The 23,040-nt window shown below is 45.4% G+C and overlaps 1 protein-coding gene across 4 annotated transcripts in view; it reads right to left on the bottom strand.

Moving 5' to 3' along the window:
* The window catches only part of LOC124012776 (catenin alpha-2), a 711,900-nt gene that overhangs the window by 26,561 nt on the left and 662,299 nt on the right, over nucleotides 1–23,040 (bottom strand). For all 4 annotated transcript variants that reach the window (XM_046326728.1, XM_046326729.1, XM_046326730.1 and 1 more), the window contains 2 exons: nucleotides 18,630–18,781; nucleotides 12,093–12,206 (listed from right to left, as the gene is read on the bottom strand). In XM_046326728.1, coding sequence (XP_046182684.1) covers nucleotides 12,093–12,206; nucleotides 18,630–18,781 — 266 coding nt within the window. The remainder of the gene's footprint in view (nucleotides 1–12,092; nucleotides 12,207–18,629; nucleotides 18,782–23,040) is intronic.

Genomic DNA, 23,040 nt, shown 5'->3' with positions numbered 1-23,040 from the left:
GATTCAACTTGTCAACTAATTAGATTAATTAGATAAGCTTGTTCAGGGCTAAAATAAAATTGTGAAACGGTTGGGGTCCCCAAGGAGCGGTTGGAGAATCACTGGTGTAAAGCACAGATGTTCCATTATATTGACCACATACTCCATCGGTCACTCTAACAATTACAATAAATATCTTTAAAAATGGAAGGCAGTCGGGAGGGTGCAAGATCAGGTGGGACCATTCTAGCCAATGAGAGAGCAGATACCCGTGTGAACAACCACAACAGTCCTTGCTAACCGGGATCCGTGGGACGTCCCTACCCGATTGAAGTTGATATTTTAAATGGTTAAAGTAACCGGTTATGGTTAAGGTAAGGGTTAGGGTATGAACATCCCACGGATCCCAGATAGCACTAAAAGCACAACTCCGATATAAAGTGTTTTTTCTCAAAGTTGCCGGGGTGTCACATGTCCTACTTATATCAGTACACTCGTATTACAACCTAAGTATTACAAAACGTATAATCGATAAATCAAATAAACTCATGTAGCAAATAAGCCATTACACTTTTGTTGACCACATTCTACACTCATTTACCTCCACGCAAACGCCACCTGCTGGACTAGACAGATTTTGGCCCGGGTTATCCCTCTCACGTTGCCTCTTCCTCTCTGTTTAAAGCAATGCAAACACATAAACAAACCTAACCCCAACAGTGTTGAGTGTAGCTAGACTTCGTTCAGCTGCTCTGAGCCAAAACACACACGATTACAGCGTGCCACCTATCCTATTCATAAACAACAACATGGATGGGTGAGAACAGCGGTAGGTTAAACTTAAACACACGGCACAGTGTTAGTCTGTAATTAAACCCAACAGGAACCAAAATTACAAGTGAAGAGGGAAAATCCTCAGGGGAGGCTTTATCCTGTAGCACTCTTCATAGACACTGAATACAGACACGCTCTGTTAAATATTGCATTTAACGTGAGACTGAGCAGCCAAACAGAGGGCAGGTGGGAGGAAGTCCTGTATGAAACTCCGAGTGGAATCAATCGCGACAGGTTAGTGCATACAGCGAGAGAGAGACGACCCCATCCCGACCGTGAGCGACACCACCCACCCTCCCCCAGACAGTTGCGAAGGGCAATGGGGGCTCGGCTCAGCACCACGGACCCCAACGGTCAGGGGTCAGACATTAGAATTCCCTTCCCGCCACATCTTTTATTCACGGATCACTAATTATACGGGGTGCCAGCAGAGCGGAGGCAGGTGGATTGTGAGCATGGGGTCTATTCATTAATGCACGCCATAGCAAAATGTTTTGTAACAGAAAACAAAAACAAACGTTTCTTAACTATACACAAGGCTCAACGTCAACAGGGAAAAAGGCGACTCCGGGATGCTGGCCTTCTAGGCAGAGTTGCAAAGAAAAAGCCATATCTCAGACTGGCCAATAAGAAGAACATTTTAAGACGGGCAAAAGAACATAGAGACTGGACAGAGGAAGTCTGCCTAGAAGGCCAGCAATCCGGAGTCACCTCTTCACTGTTGACGTTGAGACTGGACAGAGGAAGTCTGCCTAGAAGGCCAGCAACCCGGAGTCACCTCTTCACTGTTGACGTTGAGACTGGACAGAGGAAGTCTGCCTAGAAGGCCAGCAACCCGGAGTCACCTCTTCACTGTTGACGTTGAGACTGGACAGAGGAAGTCTGCCTAGAAGGCCAGCAACCCGGAGTCACCTCTTCACTGTTGACGTTGAGACTGGACAGAGGAAGTCTGCCTAGAAGGCCAGCAACCCGGAGTCACCTCTTTACTGTTGACGTTGAGACTGGACAGAGGAAGTCTGCCTAGAAGGCCAGCAACCCGGAGTCACCTCTTCACTGTTGACGTTGAGACTGGACAGAGGAAGTCTGCCTAGAAGACCCGCAACCCGGAGTCACCTCTTCACTGTTGACGTTGAGACTGGACAGAGGAAGTCTGCCTAGGAGGCCAGCAACCCGGAGTCACCTCTTCACTGTTGACATTGAGACTGATGTTTTGCGGGTACTATTTAATGAAGCTGCCAGTTGAGGACTTGTGAGGCATCTTTTTCTCAAACTAGACACTAATGTACTTGTCCTCTTGCTCAGTTGTACACCGGGGCCTCCCACTCCTCTTTCTATTCTGGTTTGACCAGTTTGCGCTGTTCTGTGAAGGGAGTAGTACACAGAGATCTCCAGTTCTTGGCAATTTCTCGCATGGAATAGCCTTCATTTCTCAGAACAAGAATAGATTGATGAGTTTCAGAAGAAAGGTCTTTGTTTCTAGCCATTTGGAGCCTGTAATCAAACCCACAAATGCTGATGCTCCAGATACTCAACTAGTCTAAAGGAGGCCAGTTTTATTCCTTCTTTTATCAGGACAACAGTTTTCAACTGTGCTTTCATAATTGCAAAGAGGTTTTCTAATGATCAATTTGCCTTTTAAAATTAGACACTTGGATTAGCTAACACAACGTGCCGTTGGAACACAGGAGTGATGGTTGCTGATAATGCGCCTCTGTACGCCTATGTAGATATTCCATGCCTATGTAGACATTTCCAGCTACAATAGTCATTTACAACATTAACAATGTCTACACTGTATTTCTGATCAATGTTATGTTATTTTAATAGACCAAAAATATGCTTTTCTTTCAAAAACAAGAACATTTTTGAGTGACCCCAAACTTTTGAACGGTAGTGTATTTATCCAGTATATTTGATATATTACATTATATGCATGCACTGTGTGAATCAGCAGAATGTATGTACTGTGTTGAAATCCTCACTCCTGTTCAGAGATCAGAAACCACACTGAAAACGGCCGTGGACAAGCTGACAGAGAAATCACTCTTTGCTGCTAATTCCCCACCAGTGAAGTCGCTGACCAAGACATTCTGAAACCTGAGTTGTTGACCAGATCGAACCACGTATTTTAAAATATTAGGGCTTATCACTCTGTTAAACATCATGTTAAACATCAATAGTTTTCAACCGTGAGCTCTACAATTATTGGTTGTGGTGACGACCGAGAAACCTTCCCATGTCAACCAATCTAATGTATCTGGACATGTATTGTCAAGGTGTTTGTTGAAGCACAAACCCTTACACCGAGGTGTATTACAAAGGTATTGGATCTGGATAAACTGTTAAAGACTCATTGTGTTTTCTCATCACTCCTCTACACATCTGAATGCAATACTTAATCTTCATTTTGGAGCTAGGAATACATTGACATACATGGTAGAGTTCAACACTACCATACTCCCACTTTCACTACCACATAACCGTACCTTTCAATGTATCTTCTTGTAAGCGCTAAAATATCGCCCCTCGTTAAACTATCAAATCTCCCATCCCTCACATCTTAGAAAAAGCTGTTGCGCAGCGAACTCACTGCGCAAACAATGTATACGAAACACTTCAGTCTGGTTTTTAGACCCCATCATAGCACTGAGACTGCATTCATGAAGGTGGTAAATTACCTGTTAATGGCGTCAGACCGAGGCTCTGCGTCTGTCCTCGCGCTGCTATAGATATATATATTTTTTTTCTCTCCACTTTTCTCCCCAATTTCGTGGTATCCAATTGTTAGTAGTTACTATCTTGTCTCATCGCTACAACTCCCGTAATGGCTCGGGAGAGACAAAGGTCGAAAGCCACGCGTCCTCCGAAACACAACCCAACTAAGCCCTACTGCTTCTTAATAACACAGCGCGCATCCAACCCGGAAGCCAGCCGCACCAATGTGTTGGAGGAAACACTGTGCACCTGGCGACCTGGTTAGCATGCAGTGCGCCCGGCCTGCCACAGGAGTCGCTGGTGCACAATGAGACAAGGATATCCCTACCGGCCAAACCCTCCCTAACCCGGACGACGCCATGGCCAATTGTGCGTCGCCCCACGGACCTCCCGGTCGCGGCCGGCTGCGACAGAGCCTGGGCGGGAACCCAGAGTCCCTGGTGGCACAGCTAGCACTGCGATGCTAGCTATTTTACCTCTTGGTGATGTAATTCGGAAACATAATGTTAACTGCTATGCGTATGCTACACAGCTGTACGTTTTGAAGAAACATGGTGAAGCCCCAAAATTGCCCTCCTTGGAAGCCTGTGTTTCAGACATAAGGAAGTGGATGGCGGAACATGTTTTACTTTTAAACTCGGACAAAACAGAGATGTTAGTTCTACGTCCCAAGAAACAAAGAGATCTTCTGTTGGATCTGACATTAACCTTAATGGTTGTACAGTCGTCTCTAGTTTCCTGCTGGCTGTTTAGTTCCACACCTTAACTTAGTATGTTCAAATGGAGAGCTACACTGCTAATGAATCAATCAGCAACATCACTTGCAACTTGGTCACAGCAGCAAAGCCTTTTGGGGTGTGGAGTCTTTTTTGGAGGCAGACATTTTGAGCTACCCCATTTAGAGGGAAGCAGGCAGTTGAAAGAATTTCTCCCCAACCAAGTTCACCTTTCTCCGGGGGCACTATGACCAGACCTGGTCTAGCTTGAAACTGGAAGGCCATTTACTCATACTGATACAGGAAGTGTCAGTCAATGACAGTGAACCACAGTGAAAACAACAACTAAAATGAAATAAAAAGGATCTTGGTCAGCTAGCAACTGCAAACACAACAAAGACAAAAAGCAGAGGTAGAAAAAAAGGTTGGCAACATGGCCAGCTCTGGCTGTACGGCTGTCACACACCTGTATCGAGTCTAATTGGAGAGTCACAACCCCAAACAGTGAAGCCTTATGGGAATTAGCGTTTTGGTATCGTATTTAGGAGTTCCCACAATACACATGACAAACCAACTTTAATATGTGGTTTGTGATGAAGTCTACTTAAATAGGTCAACTATTGCTTAACTGTGTCACCTCTTACCTCGATCAATTAAGTGTTTACCATTACTGTAAAAAGTGTACAGACAACTTCACAGGTCTGGTTCCAATCCCTCCGCTGAATTAAAGGGAATCTACCCCAACTGTCAATGACATGAAGATGGCGGCTCTAAAGGTTCGCTTAGTCCTCAAACTTTCTCAATGGTGATTTACAAAGAAATACAGGGGCCAATTGGGATGTGATAATAGGAGGGGTGGGGGGGGGGTACTAGGCGAGAATATTTTCTTCTTCTCCCACTCTCCAGAATTCACTTATCCCAAAATCCCTTCCTCTGCTTACTGATAACAACAAGAGCGGGCCTTGGGAGCTTAGCGCAGTGGCAAATCCCATCCTATAGAGCACGTGCCAATACACTCGACGGCTCGGCAGGGATTAGACACGGCGCTTTCTGGGTTTCTTCACAGGCAGGGGCATCGCGAAATGACTTTAATTTGTTTCATTTGAAATAAAATGCCCAGACACTAGCGAGATCAATTTTATGGCTGACCTATCAGGGGCTTTGTGTGTGTGTGTGTGCGTGTCTCTCTGTGTGTGTTTGCGTGTAAACTCAGCAAAAAAAGAAAGGTCCTCTCACTGTCAACTGCGTTTATTTTCAGCAAACTTAACATATGTCAATATTTGAATGAACATAAAAAGATTCAACAACTGAGACATAAACTGAACAAGTTCCACAGACATGTGACTAACAGGAATGGAATAATGTGTCCCTGAACAAAGGGGGGGGGGGGTTGGGGGGTTAAAAAAGTAACAGTCAGTATCTGGTGTGGCCACCAGCTGTATTAAGTACTGCAGTGCATCTCCTCCTCATGGGCTGCACCAGATTTGCCAGTTCTTGCTGTGAGATGTTACCCCACTCTTCCACCAAGGCACCTGCAAGTTCCTGGACATTTCTGGGGGGAATGGCCCTAGACCTCACCCTCCAATCCAACAGGTCCCAGACCTGCTCTATGGGATTGAGACCCAGCCTTTCGCTTGCCATGGCAGAACACTGACATTACTGTCTTGCAGGGAATCACACACAGAACGAGCAGTATGGCTGGTGGCATTGTCATGCTGGAGGGTAATGTCAGGATGAGCCTCCAGGAAGGGTACCACATGAGGGAGGGGGATGTCTTCTCTGTAACACACAGCGTTGATTGCCTGCAATGACAACAAGCTCAGTCCGATGATGCTGTGACACGCCGCCTCAGACCGTGATGGACCCTCCACCTCCAAATTGATCCCGCTCCAGAGTACAGGCCTCATTGTAATGCTCATTCCTTCGACGATAAACGCAAATCCGACCATCACCTCTGGTGAGACAAAACCCCGACTCGTCAGTGAAGAGCACTTTTTGCCAGTCCTGTCTGGTCCAGCGATGGTGGGTTTGTGCCCATAGGCGACGTTGTTGCCGGTGATGTCTGGTGAGGACATGACTTACAACAGGCCTACAAGCCCTCAGTCCAGCCTCTCTCAGCCTATTGGGGACAGTCTGAGGACTGATTGAGGGATTGTGTGTTCCTGGTGTAACTCGGGCAGTTGTTGTTGCCATCCTGTACCTGTCCCGCAGGTGTTGTTACAGATGGTCTGCCACTGTGAGGACGATCAGCTGTCCATCATGTCTCCCTGAAGCTCGGTCTTAGCCGTCTCACAGTACGGACAGTGCAATGTATTGCCCTGGCCACATCTGCAGTCCTCATGCCTCTTTGCAGCATCCCTAAGGCACGTTCACGCAGATGAGCAGGGACCCTGGGCATCATTCTTTTGGTGTATTTCAGAGCCTGTATAAAGGCCTCTTTAGTGTCCTAAGTTTTTATAACTGTGACCTTAATTGCCTACCATCTGTAAGCTGTTAGTGTCTTAATGACCGTTCCACAGGTGCATGTTCATTAATTGTTTATGGTTCATTGAACAAGCATGGGAAACAGTGTTTAAACCCTTTACAATGAAGATCTGTGAAGTTATTTGGATTTTTACGAATTATCTTTGAAAGACAGGGTCCTGAAAAAGGAACGTTTTTTCTCTGAGTTTATGTGTGGGGGGAATGGCCCCTATGAGTGAGCGTGTGTCTCTCTGTCTCTGAGTGAGTATGTGTGTGTCTCTCTTTCTCTGTGGAAGTATGTGCGTCTCTCTGTCTCTGTGTAAGTATGTGCGTCTCTCTGTAAGTATGTGTGTGTCTCTGTCTCTGTGTAAGTATGTGTGTCTCTCTGTAAGTATGTGTGTCTCTCTGTCTCTGTGTAAGTATGTGCGTCTCTCTGTCTCTGTGTAAGTATGTGCGTCTCCCTGTCTCTGTGTAAGTATGTGCGTCTCTCTGTCTCTGTGTGAGTATGTGCGTCTCTGTCTCTGTGTGAGTATGTGTGTGTCTCTGTCTCTGTGTGAGTATGTGTGTGTCTCTGTCTCTGTGTGAGTATGTGTGTGTCTCTGTCTCTGTGTGAGTATGTGTGTGTCTCTGTGTAAGTATGTGCGTCTCTCTGTCTCTGTGTAAGTATGTGCGTCTCTCTGTCTCTGTGTGAGTATGTGCGTCTCTGTCTCTGTGTGAGTATGTGTGTCTCTGTCTCTGTATGACTATGTGTGTGTCTCTGTCTCTGTGTGAGTATGTGTGTGTCTCTGTCTCTGTGTGAGTATGTGTGTGTCTCTGTCTCTGTGTGAGTATGTGTGTGTCTCTGTGTGAGTATGTGTGTGTCTCTGTCTCTGTGTGAGTATGTGTGTGTCTCTGTCTCTGTGTGAGTATGTGTGTGTCTCTGTCTCTGTGTGAGTATGTGTGTGTCTCGGTCTCTGTGTGAGTATGTGTGTGTCTCTGTCTTTGTGTGAGTATGTGTGTGTCTCTGTCTCTGTGTGAGTATGTGTGTGTCTCTGTCTCTGTGTGAGTATGTGTGTGTCTCTGTCTCTGTGTGAGTATGTGTGTGTCTCTGTCTCTGTTTGAGTATGTGTGTGTCTCTGTCTCTGTGTGAGTATGTGTGTGTCTCTGTCTCTGTCTCTGTCTCTGTGTGAGTATGTGTGTGTCTCTGTCTCTGTGTGAGTATGTGTGTGTCTCTGTCTCTGTTTTGAGGATGTGTGTGTCTCTGTCTCTGTGTAAGTATGTGTGTGTCTCTGTCTCTGTGTGAGTATGTGTGTGTCTCGGTATCTGTGTGAGTATGTGTGTGTCTCTGTCTCTGTGTGAGTATGTGTGTGTCTCTGTCTCTGTGTGAGTATGTGTGTGTCTCTGTGTGAGTATGTTTGTGTCTCTGTGTGAGTATGTGTGTGTCTCTGTCTCTGTGTGAGTATGTGTGTGTCTCTGTCTCTGTGTGAGTATGTGTGTGTCTCTGTCTCTGTGTGAGTATGTGTGTGTCTCTGTCTCTGTGTGAGTATGTGTGTGTCTCTGTCTCTGTGTGAGTATGTGTGTGTCTCTGTCTCTGTGTGAGTATGTGTGTGTCTCTGTCTCTGTTTGAGTATGTGTGTGTCTTTGTCTCTGTGTGAGTATGTGTGTGTCTCTGTCTCTGTGTGAGTATGTGTGTGTCTCTGTCTCTGTGTGAGTATGTGTGTGTCTCTGTCTCTGTGTGAGTATGTGTGTGTCTCTGTCTCTGTGTGAGTATGTGTGTGTCTCTGTCTCTGTGTGAGTATGTGTGTGTCTCTGTCTCTGTGTGAGTATGTGTGTGTCTCTGTCTCTGTTTGAGTATGTGTGTGTCTCTGTCTCTGTGTGAATATGTGTGTGTCTCTGTCTCTGTGTGAGTATGTGTGTGTCTCTGTCTCTGTGTGAGTATGTGTGAGAGACCACTCTGGAGAAGCGACACAATGGCAGTGTAATAATTGTTGTGCAGTCAAATTGATCAGACATTTCCGTTGCATCACACCCGTAGTGTCAGAATGTGAGATAGAGACAGAGGGAGGGGAAGAAAGAGTGAGTGGGAGGCTAACCTGGTGTCGTGTGGTTTGTGTGTGTTTGACGCAAAGAGAGACCCACTGGGCACAGATGTCAGTTAAACGTCTAGTTTGGATGTACAGTCGGTTGAGTTGTCAACTAACGTGAATTCAATGTGAAATCAAGCAAACAGTTCACCCTTTCACTGGATTTAGGTTCAAAGTGGGTGAAAGAAATGACATAATTCCCTTACGTTGATAACGCCTCGCAAATCTAATTCCACACTGATTCAACGTCATCACATAGATTTTTTGGGGGGGCGTGTTGAAATTATGTGAAAACACTGTCGATTGAAGCAGTTCTTGCCCGGTGGGGAGTAGCTGACCTCGTGTCAGCGCGATGTGTGCTGCATGATACCCTTACACATTCCCAGCATGACAGGAACAGTGGGTGTAAACCTGGACATGCTCACCATGCCGGCTCACACTGAGAAGACACAGAAGACGGCCGATCACCTTTCCTCTTGTCTCGTCTAATAACAACACACGCTGTGGTGTACCATTGTGCACTTCGCGTGACCCGGGAGAAGGTAAACAGGGTTTATCGTGACATGACAGGTTAGGGGCAGGACACCCGTGGGCAGGACACCCGTGGGCAGGACACCCGTGTCCAGGCTAACCGCATCTTTTATGTATGTAGTTTCTATGTGAAAATGTGGGTCTACGTGTTAGTGTTTATCAGCAAATGTACTGCACGTGTGTGTGTGTGTGTGTGTGTGTGTGTGTGTGTGTGTGTGTGTGTGTGTGTGTGTGTGTGTGTGTGTGTGTGTGTGTGTGTGTGTGTGTGTGTGTGTGTGTGTGTGTGTGTGTGTGTGTGTGTGTGTGTGTGTGTGTGTGTGTGTGTGTGTGTGTGTGTGTGTGTGTGTGATAGCAAGCATGTCTATATATCATGTGCATGTCTACATTTCTAAATGAACAGCACCGATTCATTTCAAGTGGCATCCATTTTCAACATGAGACTCGGGAGCATGCACCTCAAACTAACTAGCAGCAGGAGGTATCGCCCACTCACAGAGTTGCGTAGACACTTGTGTGTGATGCGTTTGAGCTCAGATGGCCTTCGCTGCAGGAGGTCGTGGGTGTGTGTTTGTGTTTGTGGGTGCGCGTGTGTGTGCGCGTGTCTGAGCCACGGGACACCGTGGGACGACTCAGTGGGATTCGATGAGACCCAACTGTACCCACTTCTCACCCTGGCGAAACAGGCACTGGAGCCCCTGCCAGACCCCATACCAGTGTCCCAGAACAACGGCTGTCTTTGCTCCCAAAAGTACAATGCTGTACCCACCTTATGGCCAAAGTTAGTTGTTATAATCATGGAGTTTGACACAACCGTTCTCTCTGTTTGTTTTCACCTCCTTTCAACTTTTTGACGGGTTAGTTTGGAGAGAGATATAGTGGTGGTGTGTGTGTTTATGAGGCCGGTTTGTGCCAACAGGCTTTGGTTTAATTTCAGTGTTTCCCCTCTCCAATCCATTTCCCATTCATAATGCTAACTCTCTCTCTCTCTCTCTCTCTCTCTCTCTCTCTCTCTCTCTCTCTCTCTCTCTCTCTCTCTCTCTCTCTCTCTCTCTCTCTCTCTCTCTCTCTCTCTCTCACATACACTCTTTCTCTCTCTCACACACACTCTTTCTCTCTCTCACACACACTCTTTCTCTCTCTCTCACATACACTCTTTCTCTCTCTCACACACACTCTTTCTCTCTCTCACACTCACTCTTTCTCTCTCTCACACACACTCTTTCTCTCTCTCACACACACTCTTTCTCTCTCTCTCACACACTCTTTCTCTCTCTCACACTCACTCTTTCTCTCTCTCACATACACTCTTTCTCTCTCTCACATACACTCTTTCTCTCTCTCACACACACTCTTTCTCTCTCTCACACACACTCTTTCTCTCTCTCTCACATACACTCTTTCTCTCTCTCACACACACTCTTTCTCTCTCTCACACTCACTCTTTCTCTCTCTCACACACTCTTTCTCTCTCTCACACACACTCTTTCTCTCTCTCACACACACTCTTTCTCTCTCTCACACTCACTCTTTCTCTCTCTCACATACACTCTTTCTCTCTCTCACATACACTCTTTCTCTCTCTCACACACACTCTTTCTCTCTCTCACATACATTCTTTCTCTCTCTCACACACACTCTTTCTCTCTCTCACACACACTCTTTCTCTCTCTCACACACACTCTTTCTCTCTCACACACACTCTTTCTCTCTCACACACACTCTTTCTCTCTCTCTCTCACACACACTCTTTCTCTCTCTCACACACACTCTTTCTCTCTCTCACACACACACTCTTTCTCTCTCACACAGACTCTTTCTCTCTCTCCCGGACTCCCTCCGACTTTGAGGAAGGCTTCCTAGCAGCAGCAGGCCTCTCAGGATGAGGGGAGGCATGAGGCCAAACCTTTTCCTACCACCCGGCATTCCACAATCCAACCTCAACAGCCAACCACTATCCCTGCTGTAGGGGTGGTAAGCACTGATACCCTTTAATGTACTTTAAGCAGTGCCCCTGTGTACAAATAATACATAGAAAAAAACACTAATGTGCACAAAGCCCAAAGCCCCATGTGATCACTGGCACCATCCAGGCTTGGCACGGGTCGAGTGTGCATTCCCGGTAATATCGGAGGGGGGATACGGTAATTGCCACGGCTTCATTTGCGCTCGCAATTTTACACCCGTCTCTCCCCCCGAGTGGGATCATGCTTTAGTCATTTCAAAACAATCAAACTAGGCTATGATCATTTCAATGTACTTTTCGTTCTCCGTATGATGGAATCCTGTGATATTAAGATCATACAATAATAGTGGGGTTTATCCAGTGCAGAACCCACTGGGAATTGTCATGATGTTGAACAAGAGAGAAATTGAAGTGGTGCAACAAGAGGCTTTGGGTAATGAAAGGGAAGGCCGACTTACAATATGACACACTACAACAATACCCTTTTCACATTACTGAGCATGAGCTCAACTGAGCCAAGCCTAGGTTTACCTTGCGGACCTGGTTACGAATCCACCAGAGTTGCTGGAACTGTGCAGGGAAGGACAATGTGAAAGAACTTTGTGATAAATAGGGGTATCTTTGGGCACATCGGAAATGGCACCCTATTCCCTACGCTGGGCACCTCTTGACTCAAAAGTAGTGCGCGATATTGGGTCCCATTTCCGACTCAACCATAATCATGTTCCTATGCAGCGAGCTATGGAATGTTCCAGAGCAGGTTCTGGACTGGGGTTCTAGTGTATGGCTATAGTCGGGTTCGAGAGCTGGTTCGAGAGTCCTACTCACCCTGGCGCTCTGTCCGGCGATGAGCTGGTCGTCCTCCGTCTGGACGCTGGTCCTGCTGCGGGCGTCGTAGTCCTCCTGCTCAAAGTCTGAGTCATCCTCCAGCTCCTCAGGTGTCTACAGAGAAAGGTGAAGAGGGGATGGAGAGGGAAAAGAGAGAGAGGGGGGGTAGAAAGAGATAGGGGATAGAGAGGGGGGATGCAAAAGGGGTAGGAGAGAGAAAGAAGGAGAAAGTATTAGGGAGAGAAGGGAAAGGTGTGTGGGAGATGAGAAGAGAAATAGAAGATGTAGGAGAGAGAGATAAAAACATGTCGACTGTTAGACCAACAGCTGCAGTGTCACACAACACAGATTTTTTTGGGTAGATCAGTCCTCAAGACACATCTCTATCTCCACTCTCCCTCTACTGTACTTCTCACTCACACACTTCTTCTTCAGCTTCGGTGTCCTGGGTTGAGTCTGTTCTCAGCCAGAGTCTGAGGGCAGATAGGCCTTGCCGTCACGTGAGGGGTGGCTGGCAGGAGATGTCACACAACTAACAGCAAGTCAGATCTCCTTGTGTTGAATTATTCAGCCCCCTTTTTTTCATATGCTTTATACACTCTGATTTCAAGTCCCTTGCATCATTGTTTTTAAGACGTCTCGGTGGTGGTTCACGCCACGCACCATAAGAGCACCATCAAGCTGCCTGAAATCGTGGGATCAAACGGCACAAAGGGTAAATGGCCTCAAGAGATTCTGTGATTGAGTTTTTCTTCTTCTTCAGTCTTCAACTTGTTGTCAACTGCTATCTCACAACGAGACAGGGTGGGGTACGAGACAGATGTTCTAGACAGGCAGGACTCAGGGACGAATGGGTTAATGTGTTCGAACCAATGAAGAGCAGGGATCTGGGGCTTCCGGGACAATCGGGAGGCAGTTAGCTGAGGAGAAGGCCGGGATGAGTGGCTCAGTCGCCCACCTGTCTGTCTGTTTGTCAACGTCATGGCAACACTGTAAACATCATCTATACAGTCGTCGTCTCCAGACATAACAACCTCCTCTACAAGCTGAAGAGGCCAAAGATGGTTTAATAGCTGCTTCTCTCGAAAACAAACCAAATTTCTCGCAAATCCACCACACGAACATGAAGACGTTACAGTCGTGCGCCTCTACACGACACAAAGGCAGGCATGGTATCAGACTCTATGTCCGACAATATCAATATCTCGCACATCCGTTCTTTGCGTGGTACATAGAGGAAGACGGGGAGAAGACGGCGATGTGTGTGCGTTCCATATACATGGGAGACGGCGCTTGGAGTGTATAGCGGATGTTCAACGAGCTCCTGACCAGTTCTGCTATATTCCGTGTGTGTTTCTGTGCTGATCTGAGCTTTTTGGACCTCATGCTTTCACCATCGTTTCCTATGACCGATCGTTACTCATTGTGTGTCTATTATTACGTGTTGCACTTTTCTATTATTTCTCTATTTTATTTTTCTCTACATTGTCGGGGAGAGGCCATGTGCAAGCATTTCACTGTTAGTCCACACATGTTGTTTACAAAGCATGTGATGAATACAATTGTATTTTATTTGACGGCAGCCCATTCCCTATATAGTGCACGACTTTTGACCAGAGCACTATGAGCCCTGATCAAAAGTAGTGCACTATAAAAGGGAATGGGGTGCCATTTGGGACGCACCCTGGATGGGGTTTGACTGCTTGCATCTCCTGCAGGTTAATAATTTCCCCTTTGTTCCCAGAAGAATGGATGTGTGCTCCCTTTGTGTGTGGAAATGAGCGTGAACATTGAAGCCTTGTTTTAGTTGAATTGCGTGGCACGTTCCATTTTCTGGAGTGGACATATAGCAGATGTCTGCGGACGTGTGTGTGTGTGTGTGTGTGTGTGTGTGTGTGTGTGTGTGTGTGTGTGTGTGTGTGTGTGTGTGTGTGTGTGTGTGTGTGTGTGTGTGTGTGTGTGTGTGTGTGTGTGTGTGTGTGTGTGTGTGTGTGTGTGTGCACGCGTGTGCGTTTGTGTGCGTGTGGGATGCTATTTAATTAACCCTCTACACACACACCCGACCATACTCAACTTCTGAAATGAACACCATGGAGAATTGCCCCCAGAATCCATTGCTGTTGTAGGGTACAACGAGGCCCTGCCAGCAGATTCTAAAGAAATCATTTTCTAAAGAAATCCATGTACACCAGCTTACATGGAAGCAGAAAAACACACCACAAAAACATTCTTCAGACGTTTCATATGAAAGGCGACACATTGTATTACGGAAGTTAGGCTACACAATGACGAGAAATCATAGATAGTCCTCCAAGCCTCCAAGAGTAATTTAACTTGGAAATAGATTATGGGGCTGGTGGGTCGGTCTCGGGCCAGTTCAAAGCCCCTGTTTTACATTATTTACCAACATCAAATTATTTCCCCGTAAATTAGATTTCTCTCGCAACTGCACTGGGAAACTTTCCAGCAGTCCAAAGTTGAATACACAAATTTGCATGGTGGTATTGGGAGAAGAGGAGGGTATGAAAAGAGATGAAACACTAGAAAAACAACATCTATTAGGCCTACCATAGTGGATACAGTGTGGTGTGGCTGAGTCTACAAAATTACTTTGTAATAGGCTTTGTTGTAACATCGATACAGTATCGCCTGGAACTAGCCTTACAGTATTATGTTACAAGTAAACAAGTCTTGTCAGAGGAGCCCGTAGGGTAGCAGCCTAATTCCATTTTTTTGTAGCATCCCCTTGGACAGGAAGTTAGTCTATCTCTGGGTCATACCCCCAATCCATGTCCGTAATGCTGAGTGCCAAGCAGAGAGTCATTGTTTACCATTTTTTTTGTTTTTGGTATGACTCAACCAGGGATTGAACCCTCAATCTTCCAATCTCAGGGTGGATACTGTAACCACAAGGATACTGAGTTGGTCTATTCTAACCAGCCCTAAAGTGTTATGTCCTATGCATCAAAGCTGGGACCGAGAGACTGAAAAACAGCTTCTGTCTCAGTTAACTTCTTGGATATAGGGTGCACTCTTTTAATTTATGGATAAAAAAACGTTCCCGTTTTAAACAAGATATTTTGTCACGAAAAGATGCTCGACTATGCATATAATTGACAGCTTTGGAAAGAAAACACTCTGACGTTTCCAAAACTGCAAAGATAGTGTCTGTGAGTGCCACAGAACTAATGCTACAGGCGAAACCAAGATGAAATTTCATACAGGAAGTGCCCCATATTTTGAATGTGCTGTGTTCCAATGTCTCCTTATATGGCTGTGTATGGGTCACGAATGAGCTTAGACTTTCTCTTTGCCCAAGGTGTCGACAGCATTGTGACGTATTTGTAGGCAAATCATTGGAAGATTGACCTTAAGAGATTACATCTACCAGGTGGCCGCTTGGTGTCCTCCGTTGCAATTATTGCGTAATCTCCAGCTGCGTGTATTTTTCATTTGCTTCGAGGAGAAACACAGCTGCCACGAATGATTTATCATCGAATAGATATGTGAAAACACCTTGAGGGTTGATTCTAAACAACGTTTGCCATGTTTCTGTCGATATTATGGAGTTAATTTGGTAAAAAGTTTGGCGTTGTAGAGACTGCATTTTCAGATTTTTTTGTTAGCCAAACATGATGAACAAAACGGAGCGATTTCTACTACACAAGTCATCTTTTTGGAAAAACTGAACATTTGCTATCTAACTGAGAGTCTCCTCATTAAAAACATCCGAAGTCCTTCAAAGGTAAATTATTTTATTTGAATGCTTTTCTTGTTTTTGTGAAAATGTTGCATGCTGTATACTAGGCTTAATGCTATACTCTTACACAAACGCTTGTGTAGCTATATATTCATATGTACATATTCCTAATACATTATTTAGATTTGTGTGTATTAGGTAGTTGTTGTGGAATTGTTAGATTACATGTGTCGTAACTGAATCAGAATGAGTTAGGTAACATAGATAAATAAAATGTTTTATTTACTTACATAATATGCTTATGTGAGATACTTGTCATTAGAATGTCTCTTTTTGGACTATACTGTCGCCAGTTGCATTGTTCCTTTCTTCTCTAGGGAAAAGTCACTTGGGGCCCAGAGAGGGGAGCGGTCAGAATGGAACATTGTCTTCATATGTGAATATATCTGTTAAACCATGTGAGATGTCGTGGGAAATTGCAAAATGATGCTATAGTGCTTGTACGATTATTTTATAATCTTTGTATTGCATTAGAATGGTTGTTTTATTTGACAGAATAGAAGCTGTCGAATATTGCGCGTGTGTGTTCCACTGAGGTTGGGCCTCTATGAGATAGCACTGACAGAGGAGATTTACGATGCCTTTGGCCAATAAAGCCTAAAGATAGTGAGGTAATGTTTTGGTACTATGAAGTACCTGGAACGAGATTAGAATCTTGTTTTAGAGACCAAACTGAACAATAATTTATAGCTAATGCTATCTGGCTATGGGATAATCATCTCTCAAGTAAAAGGCCCTTTGTGAAGTTTCTGAGATCTGTGGTTCGTCATGTAAATTGAGAGGGGTGTATCTTGGCTATAAAAGATTCTCTTATAGGCACTCTCAGAATTCATTTATAGACACTGAATTGATCTGAGAGTCAAAGGTGAAGCTCATTTGATTAAAGATGAAGTTTAAATATAACTCTGACTTGTGTGTGGTTTGTAAACTCTCCTAGTAATACAGGAAAATACCACAACACATGTTCGATTTTTTTACCTTTATTTTACTAGGCAAGTCAGTTAAGAACAAGTTCTTATTTACAATGACAGCCTACCGGGTAATAGTGGGTTAACCGCGTTGTTCAGGCAGAACAATAGACTTTTAATTTGTCAGCTCTGGGATTCGATCCAGCAACCTTTCGGTTACTGGCCCAACGCTAAAACCACAAGGCTACCTGCCGCCCCAGATAATGCTGCATTGTCAGAACTAGAAGCATAACAATTCGCTACACTCGCAATAACTACTGCTAACCATGTGTATGTGACCAATACAATTTGACTTGATTTGATTTCTTATGAACCGTGAAGTTCTTTGTAATTTCATTTCCATGTTATTTAATTTCTTACTCGCTAACATCAAATCAGGGAGATGGTTTGTGTTTCATCTTGGGAAAATGGACATTTCATGTGACCTCACGCAGGACACTTTCTTAGAATTGGAGATTTTTGATGTTGTTGAAAATGGACATTTCGGCAGACATAGGTGTGAATCCTTATGTACACTTGGTCATGCATTGATGTCAATGAGAGAAAAAGAGTGTCTCAATTGGCACCCATATTCCTATATGGGTGTCCCCCAGGGCTCTGTTCTAGGCCCTCTCCTATTCTCGCTATACACCAAGTCACTTGGCTCTGTCATAACCTCACATGGTCTCTCCTATCATTGCTATGCAGACGACACACAATTCATCTTCTCCTTTCCCCCTTCTGATGACCAGGTGGCGAATCGCATCTCTGCATGTCTGGCAGACATATCAGTGTGGATGACGGATCACCACCTCAAGCTGAACCTCGGCAAGACGGAGCTGCTCTTCCTCCCTGGGAAGGACTGCCCGTTCCATGATCTCGCCATCACGGTTGACAACTCCATTGTGTCCTCCTCCCAGAGCGCTAAGAACCTTGGCGTGATCCTGGACAACACCCTGTCGTTATCAACTAACATCAAGGCGGTGGCCCGTTCCTGTAGGTTCATGCTCTACAACATCCGCAGAGTACGACCCTGCCTCACACAGGAAGCAGCGCAGGTCCTAATCCAGGCACTTGTCATCTCCCGTCTGGATTACTGCAACTCGCTGTTGGCTGGGCTCCCTGCCTGTGCCATTAAACCCCTACAACTCATCCAGAACGCCGCAGCCCGTCTGGTGTTAAACCTTCCCAAGTTCTCTCACGTCACCCCGCTCCTCCGCTCTCTCCACTGGCTTCCAGTTGAAGCTCGCATCCGCTACAAGACCATGGTGCTTGCCTACGGAGCTGTGAGGGGAACGGCACCTCAGTACCTCCAGGCTCTGATCAGGCCCTACACCCAAACAAGGGCACTGCGTTCATCCACCTCTGGCCTGCTCGCCTCCCTACCACTGAGGAAGTACAGTTCCCGCTCAGCCCAGTCAAAACTGTTCGCTGCTCTGGCCCCCCAATGGTGGAACAAACTCCCTCACGACGCCAGGACAGCGGAGTCAATCACCACCTTCCGGAGACACCTGAAACCCCACCTCTTTAAGGAATACCTAGGATAGGATAAGTAATCCTTCTCACCCCCCCTTTAAGATGTAGATGCACTATTGTAAAGTGACTGTTCCACTGGATGTCATAAGGTGAATGCACCAATTTGTAAGTCGCTCTGGATAAGAGCGTCTGCTAAATGACTTAAATGTAAAATGTAAATGTATATAGCGCACTACTTTTTATGGGCTCTGGTCAAAAGTAGTGTACTATAATATGAATGTGTAATTATATACGGAGTCTGTTCCCAGCATGCTTTGAGAAGCGTGAGAGGAGGAAATGAGGAAGTGGACCCACCCTGATCATAAGAACGGCTTTCCGGATGTCACGCACGCCGTCGTAGACCAGGCGGGACGCGTCGATGAACTCGTTCTCCTCGAAGGTCTGTGGGGGGTTTGTGCTCAGTGCCTCGATGGCCACCTCCACTTGTTCAGCGAAACGGGGCATGACTGGAAGAAGGGAGGGAGAGAGAGGGAGGGAAAGGGAGAGAAAAAGAGATAACAATAAGAATGGCGACCAGAACTTACTTGACTCAGGTGCACTTAATTTATTTTATTTTTTAAATATTTTTTTTAAATGTATTTTTATATTTTAGGCAACATGTCCTGCTACAGTGTTGCAGCATGTGCCTTCCTCAGTGTGTGTGTGAGAGAGAGAGAGAGAGAGAGAGAGAGAGAGAGAGAGAGAGAGAGAGAGAGAGAGAGAGAGAGAGAGAGAGAGAGAGAGAGAGAGAGAAGAGAGACAAAGGAGAAAAACAAGAGAAATGTCTGAAAAAACAAAGTGTATCTTTCCCTCTGGGGGGGACGGTTTGAGAGAGAGGTGGAATACCGAAAGAGACGTGTGTGTGTGTCTATGTAAGACAATGTGTGGGTGTTCTATTCTCAAACCAAGGAGACACACTCTGCGTGTCAAATACATCTTCTGAAGCGAGGGTCCCAGCCTCTGTCAATGTAGCCTCTCGAGAAAAAGACGAGATGTCACCAGATATCTGGTACCACAGGGATGGGGCGCCCGAGTGCCCTTCGCACGCCAATTAGCAGTTTCACCTTGGCTACACTACCGGGAGAGCGGCTGTCTGTCACCTATCACCGCGTGAGTGCTAGGATGCTAATGTGCTAGCTTTGATTGGCAGCCATTCACCTATTAATCTGTCAGTGCTAGCATGCTAGTACGCTCGCTCTGGTTGACAGCCACTCAAGTTAACAGGTTGCTGATGAGGGACTGAAAATTCATTGCCAAAACAAAAGGCTGCAAAACAAAAAGTTGCGAACTCCGACAATTACAATGGCTGGCATTTAGCAGGAATATTAGTTTGGCAAGCGCTGCCAACAGAGTATCTGTATGTTCTTTGTGCGTTCACAGGAGGGGTGTTGAATGTGAATAAATGCCAGGGCAATCGTGCCGAATATATTCATGTTGAGTGGGACAGCTACATAATCATCTTCAGACAAATCGTGATGATCTGATGCAGGCAATGTTTAAAGGTCCAATGCAGCCATTTTTATCTCAATATCAAATCCTTTCTGGGTGACAATTCAGTACCTTACTGTGATGTTTTGAATTAAAATGGTCAAAAATAAACTACAATAGCTTCTTGGCCAAGAGCAGTTTCACAAGCAATAATTTTCCTAGGACTGTCTGGAAATGATCTGAGTGGGGAGGGGAAAACGGAAAACTAGCTGTTATTGGCATAAAGGTTTGGAATGGGCTTTTCAAATAGCTCTTAAACTAAAAGAGCGTTATCATAATTTTCACAATTTCACAGTGTTTTTTTAACCTCATAGTGTGGAAACATATAAAACACAGGTAAGGCATGTTTTTTCGACTGCACTGGGCCTTTAATAATTGTTTTAATGCTGTGGTTCTGCTTGAGCAATAACAGCTGAATCGATGGGTTACGCTTAAACCACCTGACAGAGAACAAACTGAGAGAACAAAACAATATTTAGGTGGATTGACACGACCTTGTTTGACCCAGTCTGATTAGAGCCGGCCAGTTCCCTTTTCACTGTCAAGTGGACACTAGGGACACATGCACGCGCACACACGCGCGCGCAGACACACACACAGTATCCAATCGTATCCAAGATAGACTCACTCGACTTATGTCGTGCCCGCCTTCACAATTTCAGATTCAGCAGCAAGCGCCTCAGTCTACAGCTTGTACTCATTATCTGTCTACACTGAGCCGTCGTCTCATTTCAGAGGAGAAAAGGGGGTCAGTACAACAAGACGAGAGGCACTCGCAAAAACCTTCTGATGCATAAAGAAAAGAGAAAAACATGACATACTATTCTCTGAGCGGCTGTTGAAATACATATAAAATATTCAGAGAGGCATGATGAAACAAACACAATAAGAGGGATGAATTTGGAGAGGAGGTTGAATTTGGGCTCTGGATCACTGGTGAAGAAGAAGAAGAAGAAGCACGTCTAATGAGAATGAGGGGGTAGGGGGGGATGACAACAACAACAAAGATTTGATGTGCTAGTGGATATGCCCCTGAAACCTCCGACAAACACGCTGTGTGATATTATTGTCATTCTCCTCAGAGCCCCCTCTCTCTCTCTCTCTCTCTCTCTCTCTCTCTCTCTCTCTCTCTCTCTCTCTCTCTCTCTCTTCTCTGTTTACCGTGAAGTGACGAAAATCAATTAGAAGCTTAAGTCAGAAAGGTAAATCAGACAAAAATACACATAAACGTATTAAAAACACTGGGGCTGGTTATTATACACCAAACATAAAAGGTGCTACAAAAACAGTTTTCCTTTTTTCTCTCTAAAATTAATCTTTTTTAATTCAGTTTAATCCACTTACTGGATTAGCGTAAAATAGGCTATTGGGAAAATTTGTGCAGGGCTAGGTTTTTTAAATAGAAATAGCTAAATGTTCTCCGAGACGCTTAATGAGGAAAGTTGCTGATGGTAAAGGAGCAATTTCACTCATTCCGGTTGAGAAATGATAAAGGGAATTAAACGTGACCGCGTTGGAATGGATTTGTTTTCCTCCCCCCTTCCCAAGCCCAACTATAAATCAAGAGAGAAGTCATGAAAGTACAATGAATGAAGTGAATGCTTAAATATTCTGCAAAGTGCTTAGTGGAACCTGAGTGGCAGAACGCAACACGCAGCCAACAAAGACATCCTCAAGGCCTATAAGATCACAGGAGGACAGCGCTGCTCGCGTCGTGACATAATAGACTCCTCGTAGGAAAACAAACAAAAAAACACTTCCGACTTCCGCACAAACAAACCAAAAAGGCCGTAAATCGCAGTGTGCCATTAACCTTCAAACCGGAGCCGTCACTGTGATTTGTGTTTTTGCCTTATGGAAGGGAGGGAGGAAACGGAGTGAGGGAGGAAACGGAGAGAGGGAGGAAACGGAGTGAGGGAGGAAACAGAGAGAGGGAGGAAACAGAGAGAGGGAGGAAACAGAGAGAGGGAGGAAACGGAGTGAGGGAGGAAACGGAGTGAGGGAGCACATTGCCAAGTCTGACCGGAAGTATCCCCCCCCCTTCTCTCCCCATCACAAACACGCACGCACGCAAGTACACACACGCGTGCACGCACACACACACACTTCTTTTTGATTTAGCTGCTGCTGAGACTTCTGCCTACGAGTGTCTCTCTGGGCGATCTAGTTTGCCCCAACCTCAGCTAAACTGTCTCACCTCCCGGTACATCCTATACTGCTGATTCCTACTCCAATACACTAGTCAGCTTTTTTGTCTATACCACCCACCCACTGCTGCTGAAGAAGCTTCTTCCCACCTTTCTCTCTTTTTTTCTCCCCCTCCCCTTTCCTCTTCTCTCCTCTTCTCTTTCCCTCCCTCTCTAACCCGCTCTCTCCTCTCCCCTCCCCATCTCTCCTCTGCTCTCCTCTGGCTAGCCATCTGTGTCTCATTTATACTAAAACCCCCCCTTTCCATCATCATAACAACTGATCAAACTGAGAGAGAAAGAGTGACTCATTTCAAGCCACTGTCTGTGTAGCGTGGGAAACACCTGGGTAGGGTGATGCAACTTGGTGGCCATTTTGGAGCTTGTGTACTGCGAATTGGCACTCACAGCTGACAGGATTCTTGACTTAGCTATCACACTCTCCAGTCCTCTCCACAGTATCATTCCATCCGTTGCTTTTGGTTGGGAAAAACAGTGAATGTAACCTGTGTTAGAGCTGACATAGGCCTATCTGCCATTCATTACATTATTTTTGACTTTTAGTGTGTGTATAATTACTCTCCCATATTCTAGACATACATTTAGAAAATCAAATTTCCATAAATTCCCTGGTATTCCCTGAAATCGCAGTTGGAGGATTCCTAGAATCTGCACGGAAATAGCAGGAAATCTGGAATTATCCAACCAAGATTTCTGGAATACCAGGGAATTTATTACATGTTAGTCATTTAGCAGATACTTCGATCCAGAGCAATTAGGGTTAAGTGCCTTGGTTAACGATACATCGACAGACTTTTCACCTAGTTGGCTCAGGGATTCGAACCAACGACCTTTCAGTTATTGGCCCAACACTCTTAAACACTAGGCCATATATCAGCTTTATATCTACCTTCTCTGGGCAAAATCTTAATGATCAAGTTTTTAAAAAATCGTTTAAATGCAGGTGGGGAGAGGGAGAGAGAGAGAGCAGACGGAAAGGAGCGAGGAGAGGGCGAGAGAGAGATAACCCCTTTCCCATGAGGCTATTGATT

This window comes from Oncorhynchus gorbuscha, linkage group LG24 (assembly GCF_021184085.1).
Source record: "Oncorhynchus gorbuscha isolate QuinsamMale2020 ecotype Even-year linkage group LG24, OgorEven_v1.0, whole genome shotgun sequence".
NCBI classification, from domain to species: domain Eukaryota; kingdom Metazoa; phylum Chordata; class Actinopteri; order Salmoniformes; family Salmonidae; genus Oncorhynchus; species Oncorhynchus gorbuscha.
This window is presented reverse-complemented; position numbering and strand designations above follow the sequence as displayed.